The following is a 26032-nucleotide window of genomic DNA, read 5'->3' on the forward strand; positions in this document are numbered from 1 at the left end:
GTGTGTTTGAGAAGGTACAAAGCCTGCCGGAAAACAATGGAAATAGCTGCCTTATGACTGCTGCGTGTCACGCACTCGGTTCTTGCCGTTCGTTTGTCCTTGGAGCTGCTCGCACCGCCTGGAACCTGATCCCGCGCGGCGCCGGGCGCTGGGGCTGGCACGAACAGCGGCACCGTGCCACGGCGACAGCCACGGCCGCGCTCCGGCCCGGCCCGAGCTGGAGGCCTCGGGCAGGGGCTCGCCGAGCCCGCTCAGCTCACCGCGATGTGTGAGCGGGCTGTGGGTTCCATGAGGAGTGGGGGTTTGTGGGGGCTTCCTGCTGGGAGGAAACAGCTGCTTCGGAGCTGTGTGGTGGGAGCAGCTTCTCCCGAGCGCTGCTTCCCACAGGGCCCGGCGTGGGAGCATCCCGGCTGGCTCAGCACGGCCCTGCCTCGCTCTCCACACCTCCACGACAGGATCTCCCCAGATCCCCCCGGCCAGGCTCCATCTGTCCAAGCTGCCCTCAGACCCAAGGATAGCATCTCGTTTATTTCCCCCACAGTAGTGTCCCATCAGCCCTCCAAGACCAGATCGTATCATCCACAGGCTTCCCTCTGTCCAAGCTCCCTTCAGCTCCCCGAGCACGGGATCGTCTTCATTTCCCTCAGGACTGGATCCCCTCACCTGCTCCCCAAGGACAAGCTCCCCTCAGCCCCCGCCAAGAACTGGATTCCCAGGACCTGATCCAAGAACTGATCCCCTCAGAACCCTCTGGGACAAGCTTCCCCCAGCCCCCCAAACACGGGATCCCCAAGACTGGATCCCTTCAGGTCCTTCTGGCCAAGCCCCCTTCAGCCCCTCCTCAGCGGGCACAGCCGGGGGCCGCGATGCAGCAACCTCCGTTCCGCCGCCCCTGCCTGCCTGCTGCGTGCCGCCGCCCGCCTTCCCCCCGCCCTGCCCGCCCTCCCCCCGCTCGCCGCCCGCGGTGATCCGCGCTGAGCTCACGGCCGCGCCTCACGACACCCTGGCCCGGCACGTCAGCCCCGCCATCGCGTGAGAGCCGCCGCCCCCCCGCCCGCCGCCATCACGCACGGCGGGAACAGCTGCCGGCACGGCGCGGCCAGACCCCGCTGCCAGACCCCGCTGCCAGCCAAGGCGGGCCCTCGCCAGCTCCTATTAATGCAGATCTTAATTAATGACCCCCGCGGGGGGCGAGCCGCCCTTCACACGCAACACACCCCCCTTCGCCCGCGCCTGCCGCGGGAGCACGAAGAGGTTAAAACGGAGGCGGGGGGAGCGGGGCGTGAGGCGGCTGCCAAGGCGGGATTAGCGCGGCTCGGAGCTCGGCACGCAACGCGGGACGGGGCACGGCGGCCACACGCGAGGGACCCGCGGTGACACGCGTGGCACCACCGTGCAAAGCCGGGGGGGCGACGGAGGGTGACGGGCGCCCGAAAGGGCGCCCGGCGCCCTCCGTCGACCCCCGGCTTTGCATCCCTCTGTTGAGACAGCACCTCCTCACTTTTCTTTCCCAATAAAGCTTACTGATGCTTCGCTTTAAATGTGTGTCCCTAAATAGTGGGGGTGTATAATTTTGAAAAAGGCTGTAGGGAATGTTTTGGGGATGCAGGAATTGCTTTGGGGATACAGGAATCGGTTGGGACAGATGGTCCCTGCCATGCGACAGAGCGGAGTCCCAGCAGCAGCTCGGTTTTGGAGGAAAAAGGAACCAGCGCTGCAAAGAAGGGCAGAATGTGGAATTAATCCCGCTGGAACTGCCGAATCCCGCTGCCATCCTTTCCTGATTTATTTATTTTCGTGGCTGTTGTGCGCTCCAGTGGCTCTCACCGGGAGCTGGCCGGTTCATCCCGAGGTTGAGCTCGTGCCTCGGGTGTGACACGCAGATGACCCGGGTGGCAGGGCTGCATTTGGGGTGGCAGGGGCTAATTGGGGGTGGCAGCAGTGCCTTTGGGGTGTCAGAGCCAAATTTGGGCTGGTAGGGCTGAATTAGGGGTGTCAGATCCGGGTTTGAGGTGTCAGGAGCGGCTTTGGGGTGTCAGGGTTCAATTTGGGCTGTCAGGGCTGGCTTGGAGGGCGCAGGGATGTTTTGGGGGCGTCAGTAAAGATTTTGGGGTGTCAAGCAAATTCAGGACATAAGGGGGGCCTTTGGTATGTCAGGGCTGGCTTTGTGCAGGAACAAATTTGGCGTGGCAGGGATGAATTTGGGGCGCTGGGGACAGCTGTGTGGCTCAGGGCCCAATCTGAGCTGTCAGGGCTTGGCTTTGTGGTATTGGGGGGAGAGCTTTGGCATGTCAGGGCCAAATTTGAGATGTCAGCATTTGGCTTTGGGGTGCCAAGGCCGAATTGGAGATGGCGGGAGCGGGTTCGGGGTGTCAAGAGCGGCTTTGTGATTTCAGGGCTGACTTTAGGGCGTCAGGGAGGTCTTAGTGGCGAGTTGAGCGCAACTCCCCAGCCAGGCCGCGCCGCCCTCAGCGCCTTCCCTCAGCGCAGCCCGCGCTGTCGCGCACGCGCCGTTGCCGCGGTTACGGCGGACGCCGCAGCCACAAAATGGCGGCGGCCGCCGCGCCCCCCCCGCCCCTCACGGGTCCCCTGTGCCGGGACCCCGGCGGCCTCTGACCCTGCCGAGCCCCGGCCGCTCCCGGGCCCCGCCGCGGAGCCTTCCGGAGAGCCTTCCGGAGAGCCCTCCGCAGGCCATGGAGCGGCACGGCCCCGTCCACGCGCTGCCCGAGGAGATCCGCAAGGTACGAGCGGTGGAAATAGCGAGCTCCAGCATTCGGAGAGCAGCTCCTGCAGCAGTGCAGGGATGGTGCACAGGCCTGTGAGCACCGAGACGTGCTCTGTGCATTTTGGCCCTGGGTTAGGTTGGGTGTTGGGTTTCCTCTTTGTGCAGTGTAATGCCAGTAATTCTCTCGGGAGGCTGCAGAGGAACCCCTGAGGTGTGCGGTGTTGTCACTGCAGGTGAGTCGCAGGGAACACCTCGCTCTGCCGCTGTTGTCACCGCAGGTGAGTCGCAGATTTGCCCTGTTCTGGCATGTTGTGCTGCCGGGAGTTTGGAAGGACTGCAGAGCATGCCATGTTCCAGAGGAGTAACAACACACACAGGAACGGAACATTCCCCGTCTTCTTCCCTCGTATCTTCGTGTGTTCTTTTCTTTGGGAGACAGATTATTGCCACTGTAACAGTGCTGCTGTTCGTATGGCTCAGTTCAGGAGGCTCCACTCAAGTGGAACACGAGTCACTTTTTGTAACACTATCAGGATTTCATTCTGGCAGTACAACACCCAGCTGTCCTCATTCCTCGCTCTGCAGCTCATAACTGACAAATCATTTAAAAGCTTTGTGTACTCAGCCTGGAGAAATACTCCCTGGATTAGTCCAAGAAACTGTTCAGACAATTTCTGAGAATTCAAGGATGGGTAAGACAAACAAAGAAAGGGAAAAGGAATACTTACCTTCAAAAAAGAGGAAAGGAAGAAGCTGGGACTCTTTCAGACCCACAACCAGCTGTTTTGGTAACAGGAAGGATCCCCATAAGTTTGTTTATTTAGCAGTTAGTTTTTTAGCCCCAACAGGGTAAGGTGGTGAGCAAAAATCAGTGCAAGCTTCTCAGAGAAACAGTTGTGCCTAACCCTTGGATGAGGGAATTCTTCTGGAGCTGGTTACTGCTTAATATTTCCTCTAATGACTTAAAGCTGCAGTTTGGTGGCACTGGAGCCTGTTTTGTGTTTGGATCGGTTCCTGAGCCAGTTCCTGATCCATGTGCTAGGCATATGCTGGCACGAGGATGGAGTGGGAGTCAGGGCAGGCACAGAAAGGCAGTGACACTAATTCTGTCAGCAGCAGTGTCAGTGTCTGCTGGTTATTATTGAGCCAAGATCTTGGATTACAATGAGGAATACACTGGTGCCAGCCGGGGAGGGGTGTGAGCACTCTGGGAGCAGCACTGAACTCCATATTCTTAGGAAAAATAAGGTATTTAACATGAATCCAATGTGTTGATACAAAGTCCGTAATAACCTCCTTGTCACTTGTCAAACCTAACAGTGAGGTCTGGAAGCAGGTCATAAGCAGAATAATATTAATAAGGGGATGTTACACAGGAAGAGGCTGTTAATATTTTATTAGTTTCAATATATCAATAATTGTAACAGGAACTGCACGAGAAACTTGGGTCTTTGTTGCCCCTCTGTTCAGAGCTGTTGAGGTTTCAGTTCTGAGCTACAGGCATTAAAAATAATAACGTGACTGATGGGAATTTAGAAAAGAGCAAAGATGGTAAAGAACTTAAAAATCTGTGATATTTATGAAAGGGTAGTAGAGCTGGGTTTGCTCATTCTGGGAAATACTTGAGGGCACAATGACTGCTCAGTGTGGAGGGAGACGGTGGTTTCTTTCCAGGTGCAAATGAGTCTTCTCCTCACCTTTCTGGATGTGCTTTGGTTGAACACTCTGAAACTCTGGAGCAGCTCACCCAGGGAGTTGTGGAATTCTCCCAGTGGGACTGTGGGGACAACTTTTCCCTCGGAGTAGAGGACAGGGCAGGCAATCTCTTGAGGTCCCTCCAGTGCTGGGTACACCTTTAGCAAAAAGGTGTGGTGCAGAAGACACAGAATTTCCAGCTGTGTGTGTGGATAGCGTTCTGCTCCTGTCTCATCCTCTATGAGACACGTGGGAGCTCCAAGGCAACACCAGCCCAGCATTTGGGATGAGAAAGTGTCGGGTTTTTACACATCCTGTGCTGTTGCTCATCTCCTCCTCAGCCGACTCGTGTTGTAGCTGCAGCATCGTTACAAGATACTACAAGTCATTCTCACCATTTCCTGTCCTTGTATCTCCTGTCTTTTCTGTGCACATGTTCTCCTTCCCTTCCCATTCTCTGCTGCTGGGGTTTTATAGCCTCTCCTTTGGAATCTCCCTTCCAGCTCCCTCCCAGCAGAGCTGAACTGGTGCCAGCAGTGGTTTGCTGTGCCAGACGGAGCACGTGCTCCCGAATGGATCTGCAGGCCAAGGAGCACGTGTGTCTGGAGGGAGCATGGCAAGCACTGTGACTGCAGCCCCGGAGTCAGGGATATTCCCTTGCCAGGCACTGTGGTGCTCACAAGCATCCAGGAGGTGCCTCACAGAGCTCTTGTTCTTCTACTTGGAGCTTCACAGGCTGCTTAGCAAGAGTTCATTTTAAAGGCAGATTTAGTCTGGAGGGAAGGAGATTTCTTGGCATTTTGTTAAGGAAATGATAGATGTGAAAAGACTTTGGTTCTTTGTGTTCTGATTGGTTTTGTTCTGAGAATTGTGTAAAAACTTTCACATGGCCCTGTTTTCTTCTCTCATTCCTTCTGTTCTCACACCCCCTTCACAACAGATTCATTGCAAGATAGGTGCTAAATGAAAAAAATAAAAACAACAGGTAAACAAAACCTCCACATGTCCATTATTAAAGTTTATGGTATTCTTTCGTATTTATAGTTGCATACTTCTTGGAAACTAATTCTTAGTAAAGATCTAAGTCACTGGCATTTAATGCCTATTTTTATTGTATTTACATAGAATTTCTTCCATCAAACTCATCCTGAGAGGTGTCACAGAGCCCAGCAGGGTACAGATGGAGTATTTGCTTGACTCCAATGTCATAGATATGTATTTTTGGGAAGTTCTGGTTTTGTTGTTTGGCTAATATTTAATTTTGTTTTAATTTTTCCTCAAGGCTTTTATATTTCACCTTGGTAGTTGTTTGTTGCCAGCGGTCACGTTTTTTTTTGTGTACCTGTGAACTTACTAAAGTTCTGTGGAAGTGGAGGGAAGTAGAAGGGAAGATGCAGCTTTGCACTGAAGATCTTCCTGGAACAGGAAACAGAAACAGCAACAGAATGACCCAAGTCCTCACAGCAGCAAACAAAGTTATCTTTAATTTCATATTTTATTTGGCAAAAAAAATAAGCTTTGTTACCATAAATCATGAAATTATGAGGGCCAAGACACCCTTAGAGATGAAGAGTTCTCTCACGGCAGGAGCTGAGGAGCTCTGAGGCTGTTCCCCAGGAGTACAGAACGTCCTGTGGTGTCCCCAGAGTGTGGTGTACAGCAGATGGGTGCTCAGAGCCTCTGCCACGTGTGCTGCGCACTGGGCACAGGCTGGGCTCTGCAGAGCACATCACGTCAGCTTGCACTCTTCTTGCTGCCTTGCATCCTGGGCTCGGGGATTTTTAGAAAAGGTTCTGGAACACACAGTTCCAGCTGTGTTTGGGAGATCACAAGCCTGTCCCATCCGCCAGGACTTGCTGGGAATGAACAGCACAGCTCTGTTCGGGACGTGCAGCATTGGTACCAGCAGGGATCTGAAATCATTTCAGTTTGTGCCGTCCAGATAAGCGTGGTAGAATGGCAGAGCTCTTTTCTGCATCCTGCTGGCACTTTCCCTCTGAATTCTCCTGGAGATGATGTTCCCAAGCTGCTCCAGTGCCCACTGGGGTTTTCAGCACTTGGCTGTGGAATTTGTACTGTTTGAGTGTTGTTGGGATGTCAGGCTCCAGCTGTGAGAGTTCTGAGTGGCTGTGGAGTGCTTTGGAAATGTGAGAAAATCCTGGAGTGGTTTGGGTTGGAAGGGACCTTAAAGTCCCATGGCAGGGACACCTTGCACTGTCCCAGGGTGCTCCAAGTGCCACCCAACCTGGCCTTGGACACTGCCAGGGATTGCATCCTGGTGGTTCTGGAGTATCTCCAGTGAGGCAGACTCCACACCCTCTCTAGGCAGTAGAGTCAATCTTTTCTCAGCAGACCAGGGCTGTGTTCTCTATATTCAGAGTTTTCTTACAAAGCCAGGCTGCATTCACTATATCCAAGTAACCAGTGTCCAAGTGTGCTGCTCAGACTGGAATCTCCTCCATCCCAAGCAGTGGGGTTGCAGCTCCCAGGGACTTCCTGACAGTCACACCTAGGGATGCAGGGAGTTTGTCAGGTAAAGATCTGGTTAACAGTGGGCTAAGTGACCCTTTGTCTGGTGTGTTGTGTCCTGAGGTGTTTTGTGGCAGCACTCTGAGTTTCAGATCTAAGCTGGGACGTTCAGTGACACATCCCAGGAAAGCTCAGGAAGGTGTGCAGGGCTCTGGCCATGTGCTGTGTCTGCAGGGCTGACACTGTGTGTGTGTCACACACTCTGTGTGTCACAGAGTGAGTGTGAGCAGGCAGTGCTTTGTGATTCATTAGTCTGCTTTCCTCCCAGGCAGCAATGAATTCGACTACCTGAGCTCCCGGGGTTATTTCCTGTCGTGACACAATGATTGTTCCAGGGCATGTTTTGAATGAAGCAACCTTCTGGTTTTACTCCCAGCCTGTTTCTCCACTGTTCGTGTATTCAAAGCAAACACGGGGATTTTTATTTTGCAACTGTGATTTTATGGGCAGGGAACAAATAATGATGTGAACAGCATGGCTCAGCAGTACCATCTGTATTGCTTTGGGGTAGATGCTGACTGAAAACTTGGCTCATAATACACTGTATTTCCTTTATAAGAAGTGAAGTTTCTACTGAGACTCTTAAAAATCTTTCTTTGACTAAAGCAAATATCAATTTCAATCTGATAGCTCCTTATTTTGCATATACAGCAGAAGTGTGCACTGCCTTGAAAATCAATGGTGTGGTCTGAGTCATGATTTCTTTTTGTGCAATAGGGATTGACTGGCATGTGAGGAGAGGGACAGACAGGATAAGAGACATGAAAGTAGTGTGGGAGAAGAGTGAAACAAAAAAGAAAGTAACGTTGGGTAATAAGGTAGAATAACTCAACATACAGAAATCATTTAAGACCACCCAGCTGCAGCATAAGGTTTTTTTTTTTCTTTTTTTCTTTTATGTATTCAGCTACAACTTAATTTGAAAAAATATAGAATTTTGTGTTATTTGGCCAGTCCTTGCTGAAGCAATCTCAGTCCTGACAGATCCACCAAGGGAGCAAGAGCTGGGGATCAGGGAGCACTGGGTGTTGTGAGGAGTTTCTCCATAGGAATGGCTGTCCAGCCCAGGGCAGTGGTGGAATCCCCATCCCTGGAGGGATTTAACAGCTCTGTGGATGTAGCATTTGGGGATGTGGGTGCTGGGGAATGGTTGGACTCGATGCTCTTGGAGGTCTTTTCCAACCTGAGCAATTGTAGGATTCTGTGATGAGTGATCTCTATGCTGGATGCTGTAATTCCAGAGCCCTGCTAAATGAGAGAGGAGCTCATTCTTTTTGAACAGGAGTCCAGCTCTCCATCGTGGGGATGTTTGTGGCTGGAATGTGACATTCCAGAGGACAAGGGTAGTGGTGCACGAGCTGACACACCCTGGAGTTATTTGCTCAAGTAGGAATGGTAGAAATTCCTGCTTCATCATTCAAAAGGCTAAAAATGGTCCAGACCACTAATTTTTTTTTCCTTATAACTTATGCTCTGCAGATGGAATTGAGTCAGACAGATGTAATTTGAGTGATTATCCCTCTTGGCTCAGTCCTCCCCTTGCCTTGGTAGCTAAAGAAATCTTTGTAACCAGGGGATAATATTTTATTCCAAAACCAACTGCAGAGTGGAAACTGCTCCCCCAGATGCTTTACAGCATCTGTGCATCACAACTGTAGCTCAAAATCTTATAAAATAAAAGGATTTAAAAAAGGATAAATACCCTCCCAGTTCAAGCACTTTGTCCTCAGCAAAATTGGTTTTTTAATTCCTTATTGATTTTTTCTATTCAGTGCTTCTCCTCAGTGCTCAGGACATGCAACTCCCCTTTCTACTCACAGCTCTGACAGTTTCCTTTTCTATTCCTTCCAAACTGTTTTTCCCCTGATTTTTTTTCTGCTTTGAATTTAAGATGACAACAGTGTTTTTATCAAATGGAAACAGTGAAATGTGGAATCTGAAACCATATATTTGTGTTTATACACATCCTTGGTAGTTACTCAGCAATCTCATTGTTCCAGAAAAGGTACTTTGTAAGAACTGATGACAATTTGTTCCCTACAGATTCTGTGTCATGGTTGGTGAGTTTTGGTGTCTAAGAGACAAGGTCTAATGGAGCTTTCCTCCTGGAAAAACCATTTATTTATAAGGCTGCCTGAGGGCAGGGATGGATGTGCTATTGGGAAGGATATTAAGGTGGATATTTGGAAGCTGTTCAGTCTATGCACTTATTGCAGTGCTTGCAGGGTAATAATGTGCAGAGCAAGGTCCTGACTTTTCAGAATTTCATATTTTGTGATTTTTTGACTTTGTAGAAAATACTGTAAAAACCCAACCTGATCTCAAATCCTCCCAGATTTTCATTCCACCTGAGGAATGAACATGGAAGGAGAACAGAACCCACTTCCAACTGAGTCCAGACAGATAATATTTATTGTCCTATGACTTCATTTATTTTGAAATTCAGTAACCAAACTGACTTTGAAAACGAAGAAGTTTTGGTACTTGCAGAAACCATTTTCAGTTCAGGTCCCTGATGAGTTTATCTTGTTTTGAACTGGAGAAGCCAGTGAAATTTCTCAGCTGTTTGTCTGAGCAGCAGCAGTGGCTGTGCTGAGTGAGAGCACCATGTCCTGGCTGTGATAAGAACCCCCTCCTGCAGCAGCTCATTTTGTCCTTTCTCAATACACTCATTTCAGTGCTTTGGAACTTTGGGTAGTTGTCCTGAATAACAGTTTCGGGTTTCCAAGCACAGTTTGCAGCTGCCAGGAAAAATAAATTTGTGTTTTCAGCTCCTTCAGAGCAACTGTAGCCAGGGGGGGTTGAAACTGGGGCAGCATTAAGAAATGGGGAAATAAAGCTTGTCAGGGCATCCTGAAACACCATTTACATCAAACTCGGTTTGAAATGCTAAAGGTTGTTGGATCGTGGGTTAAAGAGTCTTTAATTTATAATTTTGGAAAGCTGTTTTCTGCTCTCTAGGTAGGATTGCTTTCTGTTTATCCCAATGTCTCAAAATGTCTTTTTTTTTTTCCTTCTTCTGTAACACAAGGGTTTCTTAATTGGACTTAAAGTGTTTGAGCAGGTGCTTGCGTGTTCCCTGCTTCAGGTTAATAATTGGATCACTTGGAAAAGTCTGTTTGTCAATTGAATAAATGGCCTTTCCACTGGATGGGAGTTACACGCTCTGTGGTTTTTAATTACTCCTGAGTCCTTTGTACCTGGCAGAGGGGTTAGAGGTTCCACAGCACCACAGTGCCATGGACACCTCATCAGCATCATTCATGAATTATATCTGTAAAGATTGTTGGATTACATCACTTTATTCACTCTCCCTCATCTTGTCTACTTCAGTTGGATACAAGTTGTCAGAAAACCACAGAAATAACATTTTTCTGGCCCAGGCAATCCCAGATTCATTAAGGAGACAACTTTATAAACCACAGCTTTTTATTTTCAATGAATACATCAAACCTAACTCAGAAGTACTTCAGCATTTCATGTATCAAATTGCCAGAGCTGGTGAATCTTGTGGAGTTGCCAGTTAAGGGAAAGTGCTGCTATAGCTGGGGTTCGTTTGGCTAATTTGGATTTTTGTCTTTATTTGTTAAAGCAATAACATCATCTGATCTGAAATGTTCCAGGGCAGTAAAAGGTTTAAATAGTTTGGATTTATTATTATTCTTAGTGTCACTGAGGGTTTTTTAGTTGAACTTAATTCTTACAGACAACCTGAACCATTTTCTCTCCTTGCAGTTGCCCCGGGAGCAGACAGTGTGCAAATACTGCGGAGTCAGCTACCTGATCATCCACGAGTTTAAGGTGATGGAAGACAAAATGAAAGCCATGGAGAAGGAGATTAAAGTTTACAAAGGAAGCCTAGAACGGGAGCAGAGGCTTCAGGCAGAATTGCAGGCTCTTTACCACGACCTTGAGCGCTGCCGAGCTGAGAGCGAATCCAAAACTGAAAGGTCAGAGCACATCATCTCCTCTGGTGATCCTCTCCTGTGTGTGGGGTAGGGAATTTCTGCCCAAAGCAGCTTAAAATACAAATAACATTTGTCTTGCTTTTCTCAGGTGGCCCATATATGCTGTAATACTTGATTTAAATCATCTTTCTTAGTATCCTTTGGAAGCAGGTGGAGAATTCCTGAGCAGTTTAGCAGCAGTCAATATACTGGAGGTGAAAGAAAGGCCAGAAGGCACACAGAGGGATTTCCCCTGCACACACTCCCAAAGGGAAATGATAAATATTTCATCTTATCATCTTGTAATAAAACTGTAATATCCCAAATGAAATACCACAGGGCTGAGATTTGGGCTTAGAGTCTCACAGTAACCTGGTGAAGAATTCCCAGTGTTCCTCCCTGGCAGTCTCAGGGTTCACTGTATCTGTCTGATACAGAATACTAAAGCAATTAATAACAGTTTGGGTACTGCTTGGGACATTTTGCTTCAGAACAGGAGGTTTGGAATCCTTACAGCTGGGAAGGCCCCAGTTAAAGGGAGAATTTTATACCTTATGAACTCCAGTAATTAGTGGTAGATCTCAGAGCCACATTTGGATTTTCAGGGCACAATTAGAACCTTCAAGTGGGTTCATAATTTCAGCTCATACTTACAGGGTTAGTATCCTTTCCTGTCCTCATATATTGGAATCTATTGTTATATTCCACTAATTGATTACAGTAGGACTATAAACAATTCATGTTTATAGTCAATTAATAAAAGATACTTTATAAAAAGTATCCTTTTTATTTTCCTCATGTTGATTACTGATGGAATAATGGGGACAAACAAGGCCATCAGAAACTTCTGGGTAATTTCTTGCTCATCTGACTCACACTGCCAGAAGTTTTTTGTAAGAATGAGCTTTAATTTTAATTACCAGCTCAGTTTGATTTTTGGGATCCCCAGGAGTGGTTTCCTTGTGTGACTGACTCACACACCAAGTGATGTAGAGCTGAAGGTGCTCTTGAGATTGGACTGGAGTGCTTTGGAAACCTGCCTTTTTTTGGAGAGTCACTCAAATACTGTTAAAAATTTAACTTAATTAATGGGTTTAGTTAGGCTTTTGCTTGCTAATATTACTAATAAAAAATTCATTTAAAAGCACAAGTTCCCAGAAAAGTGAACAAAATGCATTTGTCTTGTAGATCACTCATAATGTTTCTTGCCATACCTTTTTCATTTAAATTTAACATCTTCTTCCCAATATTTAATATTTTCTGTGGTTTAATATCTATTTTTAATGGGTGTGTTTGCTCCTTGTCCCTTCAACGACCCTGGGTGGCAGCTCTGGTGGCAGAATCCAGAGTGTGAGCAAACACACTGACAGCACATTCTTCTTGTTGAGGATCATTTGCCAGAGCTAAACTTTAAATTTTCATTGAGCTGACTTTTTGTAGTAAAGCTGGAACAGTTAATAAAATTTTTATCTCTGCACTTTTCCCCCCTAAGACTCCACTTGATTTAAAAGCTGCTGAAATCAAGTGGAATACTTGCAGCAGGCTTCCATTGCAGCCATAAATCAACCATTGTGCCTTGTTAAGTAACTTGTCTGAATATTCCTTATCTTCTCCTGGCTGTCCTGGGCCTCTCTGACTACCTTGTGCTTTGGCATAAACTGTTCAACATCCTGGCTCTGCCCAGCCTGACAAACCATTGCTCCCAGCAGCCAAACATGCCTTTTTCTTCCTTTTATCTCTGCCAGACGAAGGGATTGAATCTCTCTTATCAGCTGCAGACTGTTTCAGTTTTAGATTCCCTTTAGGTTCAGATGTTCCTGTCGGTACCTGTGGTTAACCTTGAAAGCCACCTGGGAGGTTAGCTCTCCTTTGGGATGCTGGCAGGAGAAGGGGAGCTAACAGCAGTGATTCCACTCAGCTATTCAACCTTATTCTGTGTTACAATCACTTCAGCCTTGATAATTAATTGAATTGTTATTAATTTAATCATCAAAATTCTTGCCACATCCAGTATAGGAAATGTAAAATAGATGTAAATGCTAAAGATGTCCTGAAGTGCCACATCCACACATATCTTGAACACTTCCAGGGGTGATGACTTCACCACAGTCTGAACTGAAAATGAGCAGCTCCTGGCTGTGAAATGAAAATGAGCAGCTCCTGGCCCTGGGCAGCTCCCAGAGTTTCATGGAAGTGAAAATGCTGGGGTGGAGCATTTTTTTGGACAGTATGTTCCAGTGCTCCTCCATCCCCCTGGGACTCCTGTGCCTTGGAGTATTTCTTGTGGTGTGAAATGCCTTCAATCCCCTCGAGAACAAGAATTGCTCTCACTGCTTTTGGGACAATGAGGGTGTTTGCAGCTCCTGCTTGCTTTTCTCGTGCTATTCTTCTCCTGTCAGCGCCGGGAGTGAACATTTCCTACCTCACCTCCCACCCAGGCAGGATTCCTCCTGGATTCCCCAGCTGGATGCAAGGATGGGCTGGGAATTCTCCCAGCTGATGTGAACTGTAGGGATGAGATCAGTGTGTTCCCACCGTTCTCTAAATGCCAGCCTTTAACGATCCAGTTAACTTTTCCTTTGTGCTAAAAAGCCCCAAAATAACGAGTTTATTTTCCTTCCTTCTGATGGTGACAGTGCAGTGCAACTGTCTTGCCTTTTCCACTGGTTTTGTGTGTGGCTGAGCAGGACATGCTGAAAACATCCCTTTAATGTCAGAGCTCTGGAATGGAAAGAGGAAGAAAATGTGTCTCTCCTTATTTACCAGTTTCCTTTTAAACCGAGAGATCTTCAAATGCTGCCCATTCCAGAATGAGGATGGAAAATGAGCATTTTGCTCTCCCTGACTCCCAAAGTTTGGATTTGTGTTTGGTCAGTGATAACTCATTTTTTTCCTCATCTGTAAAAGCAGATTGGAATTCCTGTAGCTGTTAGGGAAATGGGCTTTTCCTTGTGAGTAACAACAGTTCTGCTCCCAAATACAATCAAACAGATTTTATTCCTTCCCCTCTTGCCCTCCACCTCCTGGAAATGTGCAGGCAGCTATGGGGAAATTTTCCTAAAAATGTAATGCTGGAAATGTCCTCAAAATTTTTTTTTTCATTCCAGTGATCACAATTGAGCCCCAAAATCTTGCTTTTTAACCTGCAGCTGTTCAGTTCTGGTTTTGTCAGAGCTCTGCAAATCCAGCTTTCTTTACCAGGACTAATATTTTTTTAAATGTGCATTTTGGTGCTGATCTATGTGATAACAGTAACTAATGTGCTGTCTTAGTTTGGTTTAATTTTTATATGTTTTCACTATAAATCATCCTCATTCTCTCCTGCTGTTCAAAATTGAAGCCAAGGCTGATGCAGTGCTTCTGCCAGCCTTTGCTTTTGTAAAATACTTGTCTATTCAAATATTATTTATTTACTTGTGGCAATGAGTCACCAGGAGACAAATAGATCATTTGCTCTGCACGAACAGTAAGTGTTGAAAGCTTAAAGAGGAGGTGGTTTTTAACAGTTGTTTGTCACTGGGGATGTATTTTTGGGGCTGGAAAGCTGCTTTAGGATGGATCTCCACAGCAAACAGCTGGGGCTGATGTGCTGCGTGGGATTCTTCCCCCACATGTACCACAGGAAGGGAATTGGGTTCAGCTCTTTTATTCCTGTGCAGTTCCCTTCACTTCCTGACAATTATGGCAGTGAGTGCTGAGCTGTTGAAAGAACAGGGTTTAAAATGTGTTTATTTACCCTGGGATGGCAGTGCCTGAGGAACAAGCTGGTGCTGTAATGAAAAGTTCCCAGTGTTAGAGGTGAAGAACAAATTTGGAAAGCTGAAACCAAAGGTACAGGTTGATTATGAGTGCAAACAATCCTGATTATTTCATTTTTGTCTGTAGGATAAAAGCCCTAACAGTGGAACTTAAAACCAAGCAAGAGGAGGTGAAAAATGTGGAAGCTGATCTGCAGTATTTCCAGGAGGAGAAGGATGCTGCCTACAAGCAGTCACAGGGGCTCAGGTAAGAACCCCAGAAGGAAGGCTGATATTGGAAATGCTCTATTTCTTACATATCTATTGTTTATAAAGACTAGCCATAAAGCTGGGCAGTCATTTAAATGTGATTACTCTGATTTCTCAATTAAAAATGGTTGTACAATTGCCTGTCCAGTTTTCTTAATTTATACAGAAAAGCTCTAAATCAACATTTAGAAGGGAGAAACTTACTAGACATATTTTCAATATACAGCACATTTCATACACTAAATTATTGTAACCCCATGCAGTATAAGTTATCAGATAATGGAAAAATAATTGTCAAGCTTAGTCTAATTCCCAAGTTTACTAAATAATTATAAGATATAGATGTGGTATTTTTTCTCTCTTGCAGAAATACCTTGGAACACCATTGCTCAACTCTGAGCAAAGCTGTCTCACTGTTCCCTTTCATCAGAAGTGAACTAGACAGTATTAAAGACGTCATCTCCACCAACCTGGAGAACTTTGCTGCCATGAAAGAAGAAATTTCTCTGCAAATAAAAGTTGTGAGCCAAGAAGCTCTGACAGGTGAAGCATCTTGCAATCATTTTGGGCAAGAGAAAATAGGATACTACAGGGTGATGATCCAACATCCTCTGGGAGCTGCTGGAGTGTCCTGCAGTGCTTCCTCCCAAAAGTGGACAGGCTGTGGCCAAGGGGCCACCAGCAAACCCACACCCTTCCTTTGTCAAACACAGCCTTCCTTATCTGAGGGGTTTTTGGGGTTGAAAGGGGCACGGAGCAGCCCATGGGCTGGGAATAATTCCCTTGGCCCCCAGCCTGCTTCCTGCTGGAACAAGGGCAGCCTTCAGGGGAAGAGGAGCTGGGAGCTCCTGCCTCATCAGGCACAAGTGATGGCTTGTTCAGGAGGGGTCGTGCCCAGCCTCAGGCTGGAGCTCAGACTGATCCTTGAATACCATTTTTGCTGTGCCTCAGCTGACATTGGTTTCACTGGAATGAGTGTGCAGTGGTGCAATTACAGACTGCAACATCCAGAGCTCCCCAACTGGCCCTGTGCCTGCTTTTATAGCTTTAGAGGCCTTTGGAAATAATATTCAGATATATTCCTTTCCTTGTGGTTTTTCAGTGTGCATGAGCTGCTGTTTCATAGAATCACAAAATCATAGAATATCCTGAGCTGGAAGGGATCCACAGGAATCAGTCCAACTGGCTGGGCACAGGGCACCCCAAAGATCCCATCTTTGTCCAAATTAACCTCTGGGATCAGTGTGATCAGGGCTATAAGGCAGCCAAGAAGTAGGTGAGCTGATTGGATTTGTGTTTGGTCAGTGATAACTCACTGCTGTTATTTCCTCATCTGCAAAAGTAGATTGGAATTCCTGTAGCTGTTAGGGAGATGGACTTTTCATTGTGAGTGACAACAGTTCTGCTCCCAAATACAATGAAACAGATTTTATTCCTTCCCCTCCTGCCCTCCACCTCCTGGAAATTTGCAGGCAGCAATGGGTAGATTTTCCTAAAAATGTAATGCTGGAAATGTCGTGCTTTGCACTCTTGGAGAAGAGCTTTGATGGCAGAACATCTGGACATCTCCCAAATCCCCCTGTCCCTGTGGTCTCCAGTGCAAACCCACAGCTCCAGCAAAACCTGCATGCCTGGAGCAGCTCAGAAATCCTGGAGCAGCTCAGAAATCCTGGAGCTGTTTGAAACAGCAGCTGCCAGTGGCCAGCAGTGCTTCCTGGGCCACGAGCAGTGAATTCAGTGTCCTCAGTGACGGCTTTGTTCCCTCTGGGAAGGACTTTGGGGACAGCTGTGCCAGGAGTGCCACAAACCCACTGAGCAGCAGCAGCAGGGAGCTGGGGGAACCTGACCCTCAAAGGGCTCCTGCCTGCTGGAGAGGTGTGACCAGAACATCCCTCCCTAAAATCCACTCTTTGTAAGAGCAATGAATGGAGCTGTCAGTGTCAGTGTGACACAGAAAGGTTGGTGTGGCCTGAGGAATCCTCTCTTGCTGGGCTCATTCCCTGCCTGCTCCTGGCTCTGCCCAGCGTGTGTCCCTGCAGACATCTTCAGCCTCAAAGGGATCCATACATTTCAAGGCTTTTCTGGAATATTCCTGGTTCTATTGGCTGTAGGATTCCACATATACAGAGTTCCTGTGGAGCCTTACACAGGCTGTGTATCCCTCATCCAACATCCACTTCAGTCTAGTGCCACCCCAGGAGTATTATATCCATCGTCAAATTCACCTTTCTGAATCGAAACTATTTAGCCCCACTTAGTTTTGTTGGCCTGTGAAGGCCATTTAAAAGCTTTGATGTTCTGCTGTATCAGTGGTTCATGGCCAATATAAAATAACATGATTTTTTTTTTTTTGCCTCCTCAGAAATACCCAAATTGAACCAAAGATTGGCGAATTCCCAGCGGGAGAATGAGTGTCTCCAGGAGAAAGTCAAACACCTCAGTGGGGTGGCTGATACAGTTGAGCTGAAAACCCAACAGCTGGAAACTTCCCTTCAGCAGGGCAATGAGCTCCAGAGCCGCTGCCGGGAGCTACAGAAGGAAACTCTGGGTAAGAGAAGATTTTATCCTTTCTAGCAAAATCCCGAGGAAAAAATGCAGAAAAAGAAAGTTTTTAAAAGCACTCTTGCTCCATAGGCTACTTCAGCTCCTAACTATAAACTCTGTGCTCTGCTGCCATAATGAGGCTAATGAGAGACTATGGAAAGCTGCAGGCAGCTGGAGGAGCTGGGATGTTGGAGAGGGAAATGTTAGCACTCCTCGTGGAAAGGAGCAGTGTTTTCATCTCCCTGAAGTGTTTCCAATGGCACTTTAAAGACCACTTTGAAGAGATTTGAAAACGCAAAGGGGGTGAATAGTTTCCTGCGGTGTTAGGTAGGCTGCAGTTCAAACAGCTCCTATTCATGCCATGAGTGCTGTTGAAATGTATTTTTTATGAATTCCAGCTGCGGTGGGGAGGCTGGGAAGGGTGAGAGCTGGGGAATGCAGGGCTGGTGTGGAGCAGAGTGTGACGAGGCAGTGGCTCATTAGTGCTTTTCAGCAGTCTGAGTGGAAGAGGAAGCACATGAATCCATGGAAAACACTCCCAGTTCCCTGCAGGAGGGGTTGGGATCAGTCTGCTTGGGAGTGTGACTCACAGAAGGACCACACTTTACTTCTTGAGGAAAAGCAGGAATGCGGGTTTTTCAGTGGAGCCAGGCTGGGAGAGCTGGGGCTGTGGAGAGGAGAAGAATCCAGGGAGACCTCAGAGCCTGCCAGGGCCTAAAGGGGCTGCAGGAGAGCTGGAGAGGGACTGGGGACAAGGGATGGAGGGACAGACACAGGGGATGGCTTCCTACTGCCAGAGGGCAGGGATGGATGGGAGATTGGGAAGGAATTCCTGGCTGGGATGGAATTCCCAGAGAAGCTGTGGCTGCTCCTGGATCCCTGGCAGTGTCCAAGGGCAGGCTGGACAGGGATTGGAGCAGCCTGGGACAGTGAAAGTGTCCCTGCCATGGCACTGGGTGAACTTTAATGACCCTTCCCACCCAAACCATAATTCCATGTCTTTGTTCCATTTTGTTTTGTCTGCTTGGCCTCAACACTGAGGGGTAAAAAGTTGTCTCCAAGGAAAATTAAGGTCAGAATCTTCTTTTTTTCCTGTTCAGTTTTTCCAGCCAATAAGTAAGGACACTATTTCAAATGGATTTTAATGTGTAGGAGAAGCAGCTCTGTAGGAATTTTGACATCTCCCAATTAGCTTGGCTTCAAAAAGGCAGGAATACAGGCAGGAAATTCAGGCTTTAGACCCAATCCTTTGATGCTGGAGTGTGAACTCTGGCCATGGATGAGCAAATCCAATCCTTCTGAATGCAGGAGTGCTTGTAATGTGTCACTGGGGGAGTGGGAGGGGAGCAGGCTTTGCCAAGATAACATTTTTTCCCTTTTTAAGGACTTTGTAAGGTCTCAGAGATTCTCATGTTTGCATGGTTGCAGTTGTTGGTTTATTCTTTTGAGGGCACTGAGGCTGCCCTGGATTTGTGCCTCTGGTCCCTGTTTTTTTGTTTTTTCTCTGCTGGTTTCTATATGAAAGTGAAAGAATTAAGCCCAGCCTGGCAGTGGTCAGCAACATATGCTGGGGGAGATAAGCCTCAACCACTCCTTTCCTGGCACATCCTCCCAGTTCCTGGCAGCTTTTAGTGATTTGGGCACTTCCTGGTGGCACTGGTGAGCTCTCCAGAAAGGATGTAAATTTGGACTCCATCCCTTGGCTCCTTCCAGACTTGTCTGAGTCACAAATAGAATAAGGACTTTCTTGTGTAGACAGAAATTATCTTGGAGAACACAGTACATGAAATATTATATATACAAATAAATAGTTCTGTTCTGTGCAGGGACTTGGGGTGTTACTTCACTTCTTTGGTCTCCTTGGAAACATGTGTGAGGCAACGTTTTCCTGCTCTGACACAGTAATTTTTCATGGATGTATTTCATATTTCTCACAGACTGTCTGCCATGCTCTTAAAATAAATGTACTGGGAACTATCTGTGTTAAGTGTACAATTTGGCCTAGCATAATGTCCTGAGAAAAATGAAATATTTTTGCCCCTTTGACCTAGCTCATTGGCCAAATTCAGAGCCCAAAAAGGGGCAGCTATTTAGTGGGTTTTACACAATTGCTGTAACCTCCTGTTTCCCAGAAGAGCAGAGAAATCCAGCAAAAGGAGCTGAGTTCCAGTGTGCTTGGCCAGGGATCTGTGCTCTCTCTCCATTCCAATTCCTTGCCCATTTTCCAGGTTTGAGCTCCCAGGGTTTTCCAGGCTGATCCCTGATGGCTGAGAGAACCCAAAGGTGTGGGAGTGCCTGGAGGGGAGAGGAAGGTGATGAATCCAAATCCTGCTGGGAAATGGGCAAATGGCTTTGAGCCTCAAGCTGTGGTGCCCCTGGATCCTTGGCAGTGTCCAGAGCCAGGTTGGACAGGGTTTGGAGCAGCCTGGGGACAGTGAAAGTGTCCCTGCCATGGCAGGGGTGGCACTGGATGGGATTTAAGGTCCTTCCCACCCAAACCAGTCTGGAATTCTGGGATTCCATGATCTATCTGAGCTATGGATATAAACCTCCCCACAGAGCCTTAACTGCAGGGAAAGACTCTTCCTTTTTGCACAGATGTATGAAACATTGAGCTTTTATTTAGATGACACAAAAATTGTCAGAAATTGTATTGGATTTTGGAGGTTTTGCAGGAAAAGCAGAAAATTACCCAGATCTACCACGTGTGCTTCTGATCTGATCTCACTGGGAATCTGGTAGGAATTAGCTGGGGAGTTGATGGCTTCCAGAGTGGCTGCTTACCCAATGTGCTGCTTATTATTTTTATTTTTCACTGCAGGCTTTACCAGTTGTTGCTGTTTCCAAGCAGGAGCTGGGGCACCGTGCCCTTGGATGCAAACTGGGTGGTTAAATTCCAGAAACCCTGCTCAGGGCAGACTCTCCTGGGTGTTTTGCACACCCCAGGAGCTGCAGTGATGGGAATTCACCCAAGGAAGAGGAAACAGTCCCCAGCTTTGTTCTGTTTCTTTGGTTCAGCATGTTTAGGGCTGTGCCCTTCATTCTCTGTCCTTGTCACAGCATGGGCTCACTGAAAGGTTACTGGCAGGTTTATGACTGTGGTGAGAGCCATTCTGAGTCACAGAGATCAGTAAAATTCGACATGAATGATGCTGAGATGGATTTGGCCTGCTGAGTGTTTAAGATGTGGTTCTTCTTGCAGCCTTGAGCTCAGTATCACTATTACAAAGTGTGAATTCTTTCTCTTGGCTTTGCATGTTTTGCAATGGGCTTTATTTTCATTCCCAGAGAACATTTTTACATAAGCATTTGAATACATTTTCCTCTATTCAGCAAGTTTTCAGCACAAGTTTCCATTTGTATTATCCTTCTCCTTATTACTTTGCCCGTTTTTACCATGTTTTTCATTGAAATCTGCCTCCATGGGTGTGGGACTTTCTGCCCACCAACTCCCACTGACTCTGGTGGGAATTGTCCCTAGAGAAGACTTGCAGAAACCGTTTGTATAATTAAATCCATCTATTCCCTCATGCAAAACTCCTGTCCATGCTCAGTGAGCGTGAAAACTTCTGAAAACAAATCGAGTGAAAGAGGAAATGGCATTGAAAGAGACCACCCAAAGCACTAGAACCAAAGCAAGCATCATCCCTCTCCTTTCCCTTTATTCCAGAACTTGAGTCCACACTCCCACATCGAGGAAGAAGAAAAAAGCACCACAGTTTTAATTATTGGCAGAGATCTTTTATAACAGTTTTAAAAAGGTCAGAAAGAGCTGTTTGGGAAAATCTTCTCCCCAGCAGCCTGTGAGGATGGGCAGAGGGATCTGCTCTTTCTGCTGTCCATCCACACTGCTCTGGGCTGAATCTTTTCACAGAATCATGTTCCTGCTCTCAGGGTTGGCTTGTTCCAATCTTGTGCCTCACATCTGCTTGGCAGCTGAAGCCAAAGCTTCTCCTTTTTCTGTAGGATTCCAACAGGATGAGTGACAGGACCAACACCAAGATGAGTGACAGGAAATGAAAGTTGGATTTTTAGCTTTGGGAAAGAGTGCAGGACAGTGCATTGCTGAGGAATGCCCAGGGAAGGGACCAGAAGGGAATTGTGGGGAAATGACAAATTTAAGAACAGGAATGACAGATTTGGCTTCTGGGAAGCTACATCAGAGGACTTTGAAGGATTGTGGTGGAAACTATTCCCTTCAGAGACAAGGTCACCTCACTTCATTTGCTGTTGCATTCCGAGAGCAAATCTTGCTTTTTCTTTCACTTCTAGACCTGTTGCAATGATTTGTCAGTGGATTTTTTCCCATGTGCTGCCTTTTTGGTAGGAACTTTGATTTCATATCATTCTGAGGCTTTCTGGAATAGCAGCTCTTGTTCATTAACATATTTAGATATGCCCAAGTTGCTGTGGCTGCCCCTGAAGTGTTCCAGGCCAGGCTGGATGGGGTTTGGAGCAGCCTGGGATAGTGGAAGGGAGTTGGGACTAGATGAGTTTTAAGATTCTTCCCAACCCAACCCATTCCATGATTCTGTGATGTGTTCATGGAGATGAAAATCACATTAAGTTGTGTGCTGTTGCTTCGGTTCACAGGGCTTCACATCTGCAAATTATCAGTATTCCTATCATTTTAAAAAATAGAAAAGGGTGATATTAAGACACAGAAAGGCAGATGAGGTAATTAAACTAAAAAAACTGGGATATGTACTGGGAAAAAGGCAATGGCTGATTGGAGCTGAGGTGATAAGTTCTGAAAGATAACATTTAGAGGATGAGAAAAGCACATAACATCACTAAATTATTGTCAAGGTTTCAGATGGAGGAAATTACAGGTGAGTTTTGGGTCCACCTTCCTGCATGTGTTTGCTCTCAGCTTTCTGCACAAACTATATGATTTAAAGCACTCCATATTTCAGTGCAGTTGAATTTGGTGTTTTCTGGTGGGATAAAAACCCCCAAACAAGCAAACCCAGCTTTTTGCTCTAAAGACAATCTTTGTTCATGTGCACTGCTCTGCCTGAGGTGGCAGTGAGGAGCTGCAGGTCTGACCTGGGAACAAACCACTGAAGTGAATTCATTTCCCACAAACAGAGACACAACCTGATGTTTTTGTTTTCAGATTTAACAAACCAGGTGGAGACAGCTGGCCTGCAGCTGCAGAAGGTGACAGCAGAGATGGACCACTACAAGAAGCTGCTGCTGTAAGATTCTCATTCCTTGATTGCTTCCCACTGCACATAAACCACAGAAACCACTTTTTTTTTCAGCAAGTGCTGCTTGTCACAGTGATCTGAGAAGGTTTTGACCAAAAGAGGAACTATTTTACCTTCATATTATTATTTCTAAGCACCTGCCTGGCTGGGGGAGCAGGGAGTAATGGAACTTCCTCTAGCTGGGATTAGTGGAGCTGCAGAGGAGGGAGAATGAGCCTGATCCAGTGCCTCACCTGACACACAGGTGTAGGGTGTGCTTTGGGAAATTCACATAATTTCAGGACTAAAATTGCATGTGGAAAGTAGTGTGTAGTGATAGAGCAAGGGGGAATGGCTTCCCACTGCCAGAGGGCAGGATTGGGTGGGATTTTGGGAAGGAATTCTTCCCTGTGAGGGTGGGGGAGACCTTGGCACAGGTTTTCCAGGGAATTTGTGGCTGTCCCTGGATCCCTGGCAGTGTCCCAGGCCAGGCTGGATGGCACTTGGAGCACCCTGGGACAGTGCAAGGTGTCCCTGCCATGGAACTTTAAGGTCCCTTCCAACCCAAACCACTCCAGGATTTTCTCACATTTCCAGAGCACTCCACAGCCACTCAGAACTCTCACAGCTGGAGCCTGACATCCCAACAACACTCAAACAGTACAAATTCCACAGCCAAGTGCTGAAAACCCCAGTGGGCACTGGAGCAGCTTGGGAACATCATCTCCAGGAGAATTCAGAGGGAAAGTGCCAGCAGGATGCTCACAGTGAGGAGCTGGTGCTGCAGTCCCAAGACATCCTCATCACTCTTTCCTCATATTTTCCTGAAATTGAAGCAAAGGATTCATGCAGTTCTGCTCTGCACTTTCTGGTTTCTGTTCCTTTATTCAGGGGGTCTGACCATAAGCAAGTTGCAAATATTTGGGATGCTTAGCAACAAAGTATTTTAGTGATAATGTAAGGATTGAGTGGGGAACAAAGCTGTCATGAACACAGTTAAATAAACACTGAGGGCTTTCCAAGTGTAAATTAAAATTTCAGTGTAATATGGGCACAATTTAATAAAACAGCATAGTCTATATCTGTTTAAATGTAAATATGAAGCTTAACCATGGTTATTAATTGGTGAAATGATGACATAATGACATAGAACCTGCAAAGTTTCCAGCTCTTTTACCTACTAAATTGGAATTTGTTCCATTTTATTCATTTATTACTCAAAGCTTTCATCACTGTTGCAAGAGCTCACTTCTTGTTTGCAACATTTGTTATCCTGGTCAGGCTGAGATGACAAAGAAGTGTAACTTCCAATTATTAACAGTCTTTGCTAGAGCTGACAGAACTTTCTGTTTGTGGCTTTTTACCTGAAATGGAAAACACAAGTTGGAAAATTCATCCAGGCTGCTGCAGGAGTAAAAGCTCATTTCCTTGGATAATACCCTTTTTTTCCCCCAATGATTTTTAGGGCGAAGTCAACAGAGCTTGAAGCCTGTCAGAATGAACTGAAAAAGATCAAATACGAAAATGGAATTGCTGAGTCCAGGTAAATGCTGAAGTGATATTCCATAAGACATATTTTTGAGCAGTGAGAGCAAGAATTTCATGATTTTAATGCAGTTTTTATTCAATTAATTTTTAACATTTTTCTGTCAAGTCACTACATTTTACTTCATAAAGAATTTGTGGGGTTTGGACCAATATTTTATTTTCCAGGCATTATTTCTGTCAGTAAATAAGAATATGGTAACTACAATGCTGCTGCTTCTTTATTTCATCTGCAGACTTACCAAAGAGCTGAAGGAAAAGGAGGAATCCCTTCTGATGTGCCAACAAGTCTGCAAACATTTACAGGAGGAAATGGCTGAGAAAGAAAGGAAAGAAGAAGATCTGAAAAGAAGAACTGGGAGATCAGAGAGTGAGCTGGAAACCCTGAAAACTCTCCTGAGCCAAACAGAGCAGGAGGTGCTGATACTGAAACAGGAAAGGTAAAGGGAGCTGAGCTGGACTCAGGTTCTCCTGAAATTTGGGGAAATTTGCAATCATTGGATTGGGTTTTTAAATTATTATGGGATAGGCAAAACTGGAATGGAAGAAAAAAAAAAATAGGAGTAGAAAATTTCTGCTTGGACTGCAGGGCTTCAGCTTGAGTTTAATGTGAACCCCAAATCTCCCATGTCTTGCAGCTGTTCCAGCTGCTCTCTGTGCTAGAGGTGCAGGGAATATTCCAACCCCTGAAATGCAGAACAGTTGGTGCCTCCTGGCACTTCTAAATGCTGAAACAAACCTGTGCTTGTCAGGCACAAAACTGGATATGGAGATTGTGCTGCAGGTAATTGAAAAAATACGGATTTGGGTTGGTGAGTCCAGAGCAAAGGCACTCCAACTCCATCCCACTGCAGGGCAAACAGCCCTCAGGAGCTCAGTGCTTTATTTTGCACATCTGAACAGCAATTCCAGGGCCAGTGGCAGCTTTGCTCACAGCTGAGACCCTTCAGAGGCACACTGCACTGGGGGGAAGTTGCTCTCACACCTCCCCCTGATCCTGTCCAAGACCCTGGGAATGCTGAGGGATTTTTGTGGTGGACAAGTTGTTAACTACATCAATTGCAGGAATTCAACCTCTCCAGGAGTTTCACCCTACAAGCCCCACATACCAAACAGTACCTTGAACAGCACAAAGCACTCAGTGGGTTTCATTCCAAACCCATTACAATTCCTTAATTAACGATCCTCATATTCCAGCTTCATGAAATACAATTTCTGGCTGGAATATTTTTTCTCTGCCTCCTTCAAAATTTGTCTTGAGAAATATCAAAGAAATACAGAGATATTATTTGAAGTGGAGATCAATGACAGTATTTTCTTTAAAATAAAATCGAGGAAGTGATGAGGAAGCGAGTGAGGGCATTGTGGAGATGCCGAGTGGCGATTCCTGGGATTCATTGCTGAACAAGGGAAAGGAGAGCAGCATTTCACTGTGAGGCACTGGAATTGCAGCAGGGTGGGCAGAGGGCAGCGTTCTACCCCAGTTCTGTTTGCAGGGAGCGGCTGCTGGTGTCGCAGCAGAGCAGGGCGGAGCAGCTGCAGGAGGCGCTGAGGCAGAAGGTGCGCACTGAGGACTCCTGGAGGGAAAAGGTACCCTGGGGGGCTCTGGGCTGGGGATCTGCAGCTTCACAGAGAGCACAGCAAAGCACAGAATGATCTCCTCAAGGGCCACGTGTGATGGAATTGTGGAATCATAAACAGACTGCTTTGGAAGCGACTCAGCCAAAAATTCTGTCAGGAATCTGTGACCTGTGGGGCTGCTGAGGCCTCCAACCCAGAAATTCACAGGGAGAGGTTTGTTTTGGGGAGCTTCCTGTTTCCAAAAGCACATTTCATATTTGCTGGAGT

At 46.6% G+C, this 26032-nt stretch overlaps 1 protein-coding gene across 2 annotated transcripts in view; it reads left to right on the top strand.

Moving 5' to 3' along the window:
• The first annotated feature begins 2507 nt into the window (after positions 1-2507).
• Positions 2508-26032, top strand: part of LEKR1 (leucine, glutamate and lysine rich 1) — a 30505-nt gene continuing 6980 nt past the window's right edge. Inside the window, exons 1-9 of one of the 2 annotated variants that reach the window (XM_085068907.1) lie at positions 2508-2741; positions 10685-10899; positions 14782-14901; positions 15271-15446; positions 17266-17451; positions 22567-22648; positions 24105-24182; positions 24421-24624; positions 25681-25744. In XM_085068907.1, the coding sequence (XP_084925033.1) occupies positions 2694-2741; positions 10685-10899; positions 14782-14901; positions 15271-15446; positions 17266-17451; positions 22567-22648; positions 24105-24182; positions 24421-24624; positions 25681-25744 (1173 nt within the window). In that variant the 5' untranslated portion in view covers positions 2508-2693. Of the gene's footprint in view, positions 2742-10684; positions 10900-14781; positions 14902-15270; positions 15447-17265; positions 17452-22566; positions 22649-24104; positions 24183-24420; positions 24625-25680; positions 25775-26032 lie in introns of both variants that reach the window. The other variant, XM_085068906.1, reaches the window with a different exon arrangement.

Source organism: Lichenostomus cassidix, chromosome 9 (assembly GCF_008360975.1).
Source record: "Lichenostomus cassidix isolate B80296 chromosome 9, HeHo_3.0, whole genome shotgun sequence".
NCBI lineage: Eukaryota > Metazoa > Chordata > Aves > Passeriformes > Meliphagidae > Lichenostomus > Lichenostomus cassidix.